The sequence below is a fragment of the Quercus suber genome, unplaced genomic scaffold, assembly GCF_002906115.3.
Source record: "Quercus suber isolate HL8 unplaced genomic scaffold, Cork oak 2.0 scaffold_26, whole genome shotgun sequence".
In the NCBI taxonomy this organism is placed as follows: domain Eukaryota; kingdom Viridiplantae; phylum Streptophyta; class Magnoliopsida; order Fagales; family Fagaceae; genus Quercus; species Quercus suber.
Window position 1 is genome coordinate 2074769 of NW_027069491.1, and position 5918 is coordinate 2080686.

General features: G+C 33.6%; 1 protein-coding gene across 1 annotated transcript; it reads left to right on the forward strand.

Moving 5' to 3' along the window:
- The first annotated feature begins 1060 nt into the window (after positions 1-1060).
- LOC112009121 (receptor-like protein EIX1) lies at positions 1061-4843 on the forward strand. Its single transcript, XM_024041465.2, has 2 exons — positions 1061-3948; positions 4671-4843. Exons 1-2 carry the CDS (start codon positions 1080-1082, stop codon positions 4688-4690), a joined length of 2889 nt encoding a protein of 962 aa, XP_023897233.2. The 5' UTR covers positions 1061-1079; the 3' UTR covers positions 4691-4843.
- The last annotated feature ends 1075 nt before the right edge of the window (positions 4844-5918 follow it).

Below are 5918 nucleotides of genomic sequence, written 5' to 3' on the forward strand. Positions count from 1 at the left end.
TTTGTTTGAATACTGCTTATTGCTGAAAATTGAAAACTAAAAACACTGTAACAAAATAATTTTTAAATGTGTAAATAATATCGTGGAATCCAATGTTAAAGAAAAATTTGCATAAATTAATGACTTGTGGGTCCCATAAACAGTGCACGAGACCCAAAAAAAATAGGTCTCGCAGTACTATTCACACATTTAATTTTTTTTTTTTTTTGTGTTTTTTTTTTTCAATTACAGCAAAATAAGTTCTATCTAAACGGATTGGTCAGATGGAGCTTTCAGTTTAGTTGAATTTGTTAGAATTTTCAGTGTCCCCCTTATATACGTTGCATTTGTATAGTCAATTTAAATTGAAAGACAATTTCTATTGTGATTGATGGAAAAATGAAATTTAAGCAGAGACTTAATTAAGGTCTGTTTGAATACTGCTTATTGCTGAAAATTGAAAACTGAAAATACTGTAACAAAATAATTTTTAAATGTGTAAATAATATCGTGGAATCCAATGTTAAAGAAAAATTTGCATAAATTAATGACTTGCGGGTCCCATAAACAGTGCACGAGACCCACAAAAAAAGGCCAAACGCACCATCAAAAGAATTTCAGCAGCATCCAAATGGATATACTTACAAGATTTGCTAAGTTTTCATGAATTTTAGTTAGCTCAATATTGTTAAAATTTTTGGTGATTGAATAAAACATCTGAGGTTAAATTTCAAATAAAAATATTTGCTAAATTGTCTTACCCCTAATCTAGGTTGATGGGTATAATTTGGCTTTATATATGGTGTTAAGATCTCTTTTCCTAATAGAAATTTTAACAATGTACTTTTTTTTTATCCTAATAATTTTTACTTTTATTGTACCTTGTGTTTAACTATGGGTTTAGATTTGCCCACGGAAATGAGATCCCTATTATCTGTCATTACTCATTAGCCTCATAATTTAAAAAAAGAAAAGAAAATGACATTATTTGCTTCTAATATCTTCTAGCCGAGGTTCATGATATTATGAATATTTAAAGCCGAGGTTCATGATAAACGTACTTAAATAATTTTCTTCACCCTGATCTACTGACCTTTATCATGAGAGGAAGTTCCCTCCAACTTCTCCTCATTTTTGTTCTCCTTTCGCTGTGCTTGAAACCAACCGTTGAAAACCATTGGGGAGTGCGAGATGCTATCCAAGGCTGCATAGAGCAGGAGAGACAAGCACTTCTCGAGATTAAGGAAGACCTTATTGATGACTATGGCCATCTTTCTTCTTGGAGTACTGAAGAGGAGAAAAAAGATTGTTGTAAATGGAGAGGAGTCTATTGTAGCAACCAAACGGGGCACGTAATCATGCTTAAGCTCAATGCCTTGACCTTTCCTCCAAAGCCTTTGAGAGGTAAACTTAATCCTTTTCTGATTGAGTTGCAATACTTGACTTATTTAGATGTGAGTTTCAATGATTTCAATCACACTCAAATCCCAGAATTCATTGGTTCTCTCTCCAACTTAAGATACCTTAACCTTAGTTCTGCTACTTTCGGTAGAAACATTCCTTTTCAGCTTGGGAATCTTTCGAGCTTGCAGTATCTTGATCTTGGTGAGAATCATTTTAATAATCCCGAAAACTTAGAGTGGCTCCCTCAACTTTCTTCTTTAAGATACCTTGCCATGAGTTTTATTAATTTGAGTAAAGTTAATAATTGGCTCCAAGTTGTGAATAAATTGCCTCACTTGACATCCTTATACTTACACTCTTGTGATCTTCCAAATATTTTCTCTGTTCCGCTTGTTAATTCTTCTACTTCTCTTGATGTCCTCGACCTATCTCATAATCATCTCACTTCTTCTTCTTCAGTACTAGAGTGGTTGTTCAAGTCCAACACCAGTGTTTTTAAACTTTATCTCAATGAAAACCAATTTCATGGCTTAATTCCAGATGCTTTTAGCAAAATGAAATCTCTTGCACATCTCTATCTTGGAGATAATGAGTTTGAAGGTGGGATACCAAAAACCTTTGGTGGTGTGTGTAATTTAAAAACCTTGTCTTTATCTAGGAACAATCTTCGCGGTCAACTTCTGGAATTCATTCAAAACTTGACTGAGTGTGCAAACCATTCAATAGAGGCTTTGTATTTAGATTGGAATCATATCGTGGGATCATTACCTGATCTCACAATATTTCCATTGCTGAGAGAATTACGACTTTCTAACAATCGTTTAAATGGGACAATACCTGAAAGTTTTGGAAAACTATCTAACCTAGAGAGTCTGTATCTTGGTGATAATACACTAAGAGGTGTTATTTCTGAACACCACTTCTCAAAACTCACAAAATTGAAGAAGTTGTACTTATCTAATACCTCATTGGTTTTCAACCTCAGCTCTGATTGGGTTCCCCCTTTCCAATTAGATAAGATATATTTAACGTCTTGTCATCTAGGCTCTCGATTCCCAAAATGGCTTCAAACTCAAAAAAAGTTATATTGGCTTGATATTTCTAATTCTGGAATTTCTGACACAATTTCCAATTTCTCTTGGGTCTTTAGTCCTCAACTAGAATATATGGATTTGTCTTACAATCAAATCACTGGCCAAATAGCAAATTTGTCATTGGAGTTCTACTTTCCCCCCGCGATAGACTTGGGTTCAAATAAATTGGAAGGCAAAATACCAAGATTTATGTTTAAAGCAATACATTTGGATCTTTCCAATAATATGTTTTCTGGGCCAATCCAATCCCTATGTGCAGTTAGTATTAGAAATTTACATTGTCTAGATCTCTCCAATAACCAATTATCAGGAGAACTTCCTGATTGTTGGATGCATCTTGAAGAACTGAAAATTCTTAATTTGGGAAACAATCATTTTCATGGGAAAATCCCAAGTACGATGGGCTCCCTTCTTGGGATTGAAACATTGGATTTAAGCAACAATAGTTTCAGTGGGGAACTTCCTTCGTCCTTGAAAAACTGCACGGAGTTGACATGTATTAATCTTGGACACAATAACCTGTCAGGACAATTACCAATGTGGTTAGGGACTAGCAATCCAAATTTAGTTGTGCTCATCCTTCGATCCAATCACTTATATGGAAGCATGCCTTCACATCTATGCCATCTAGCTCATCTTCAACTTTTAGACCTCGCTTTAAACCAAATCTCAGGGAGTATACCAAAATGCCTCAATAATCTTACCCTTTTGACTCAAAAATTGAGTTCAAATGCCACCATCACCCATTTGTATGAAGAAGACTTTAGCAGGACTTCCAAGGACCGTGCATATGATGATCATGTGTTTTGGATGTGGAAAGGAAGAGAGTATGAGTACAAAGGTATTCTTGGACTAGTAAAAAGCATTGATCTCTCAAGCAACAAATTAACTGGGACAATTCCTGGAGAAATTATGGAACTTGCGGGATTGATATCTTTGAATCTCTCTAAGAACCTTTTGTCTGGACAAATCAGTTCAAATATTGGTGCTTTACTTTCGTTAGAGGTCATGGATCTATCTAAAAACCAGCTTTCCGGTGGAATTCCTTCGAGCCTTTCTCAAATTCTTGGCCTAAGTTTCTTGGATTTGTCAAACAATAACTTGTCAGGCCAAATTCCAACAGGCCCTCAACTCAATACCTTTACTGCCACTGCATATGAGGGAAACCCAGGTCTCTGTGGAGCTCCACTTCCAAAGAACTGTTCAGGAGAAGAAACTACTCAGAACTCAAACAAGAGGAATGCGCATGATGGCAAGCAAGATGATGAAGATGGGTTTATAACCCTGGGGTTTTATGTTAGTGTGGCTCTTGGCTTTTTTGCTGGTTTCTGGGGAGTTTTTGGCACATTAGTACTGAACAGGTCATTGCAATTAGCCTTTTTCAAGCGTTTGAACGATTTTAAAGACTGGTTATATGTGGTGATATCAGTGAATATGACCAGATTGCAAAGGCAGCTTCAAAAGCTAATCGGTAATTATTCTCTATTCCCCAAACTTTTCTCTTCTATATATGCAAATAAATCTATCACTTCTACGTTATTTTTTTGTCTATGCAAAAGCCTTTCGTTGTTTGGAAAGTACAATCAATTTTTCTAATCATTAATTTATTATTACTATTACCACTACTACTATTATTATTATTAATTAATTAATTAATTAAAACAAAAACAAAAACAAAAATAATTGAATACATCTATAAACTTGTGTTCAGGCTTTCAACAACTGTCTAGCTCTTTTATCTCCACTGTTCTGGAATCTAGACCTTGATTGTTATATTTTGAATACAGGATAGTAATTTGATTTTACTTTTCATAAAAGATCATGCTGGTGAACAAAAATTGTCATTCTTTTCCATTTAGTTGATGATTTTATTTTACAGCCATGAATATTGTTGAGAGTACAATAGTAACCTTCTCTGTACCGATTAGTGAGCCACCAATTAGACAATTACCAAGCACACAATAATTCATGAACGAGTACTAGATTTATCATTTTCCCCGTTTTATTAGTTCAAAATAAGTAAACTATAATTATCTTTCAATTCATTCCAATATATATCTTACAAAAGTATTATCCTTCAACAAACAAACAAATTATTTTCTTCATATCCTTTTTGTTTTCTTTAATTCCTGTCCATTTTTATATCGCCATCTTGGATACTAATATCTGTTGTTAACCTTTGTGTTTTAACAGGTGTTGCTATCCGATTTTAGAATACTTTTCTTTGGGAGATATGTAAATTTTGTGAACTTTGTGCTTTTTGTGAACTTTGTGTTTGGTATATGTGTTAGAGTAGGCGTGTGCTTCAAAAAAAGACTTGTTGAAGATTGATAATAATTTGATATGTACCGTAATTTCAGTCTCAACATATTGACTCTAGACCTGTTTACCCTAAAATTGTTATTGTTGCATGTGTTATGATAACTGGCAAGATTATTTGCTTTAAAGTGCTAACAAATGGCATATTTAAATAGTTGGCAATTTCATTTTTAATCTATATTTATACCCGTTGATTGTTTTGAGAAATAATTTGAAGACAAGAGAAGATTGTCCTGTCAAATTATATAACATTCAAACCCTCAACTAAATATTAAGGGTGTGCAACAAATATTTTACTCTTAAAATCAATTAAAAAACCATCGAATTGCACTTGTAATCTAACTGGCAATGGGTGTGTCTGTTCCTTTGGGCTTCAGTCTAGGATTTGTAATTTTAAGTGGGTTTGAGTTTTGGGTTTTTAGATTGAGCTTTTGGGAGCTTACTAGGGCTTTTAATCGGTTTTGGGGTTAATTTAACCATAAAAAATAGTATTTTCAACGGTTTTTAGTACTTTTTTCAATGGTTTCAACCGTTGAAAATAACCAAATTTCTTGTAGTGACCCCACTAAAAGTGATTAGACTAATGCAGTAGGCTTCTTAGTTCTTGCATTACAAATAGATTTCTTCATTATCACACAGGTCTGAGCCAAAGTTATATTTCTAATAAAGTTATATGTTCTCAAGGTCAATAACAAGGCACATTCTAGCAACCAACAAGGATTCGTAATTGGCAGGATTGAGTGCGTTGTGGATTTTGGGAAAGGGGGGAGGGGCGGAGGATTGGCCTACTGTACTTGGGACTTGTATATATTCACTAAATTGTTTTCTCTCAATTATAAAAATGATGATTAATAGTGGGGTTTTAAACTACCATATAATATATATATATATATATATAAAGATGATTCCCTTCTTTTAACTGAACTTGTATGTGGTTCAAAATTAACTTTATTAATGAAGGGTAACTTCATTTAGAAATAGGGTCATAAATGTCAAATAACAAATTTCATTTTAAATTCAAAAAAGAAAATTCTTAAAATTTATAATTTTTCTTCCCTTCACGTTCAAAGTAGATAAGTTTATCCCGTTTATCTCTAAAGTTTATCATTTTTATTTGTGTGA

Bases quoted from the DNA above. Each gene is read 5' to 3' on its own strand.
- LOC112009121 (XM_024041465.2), top strand. From the start codon at position 1,080: ATGAGAGGAAGTTCCCTCCAACTTCTCCTCATTTTTGTTCTCCTTTCG. The intron at 3,949-4,670 runs GTAATTATTCTC...GTGTTTTAACAG, and splicing joins GCAGCTTCAAAAGCTAATCG to GTGTTGCTATCCGATTTTAG.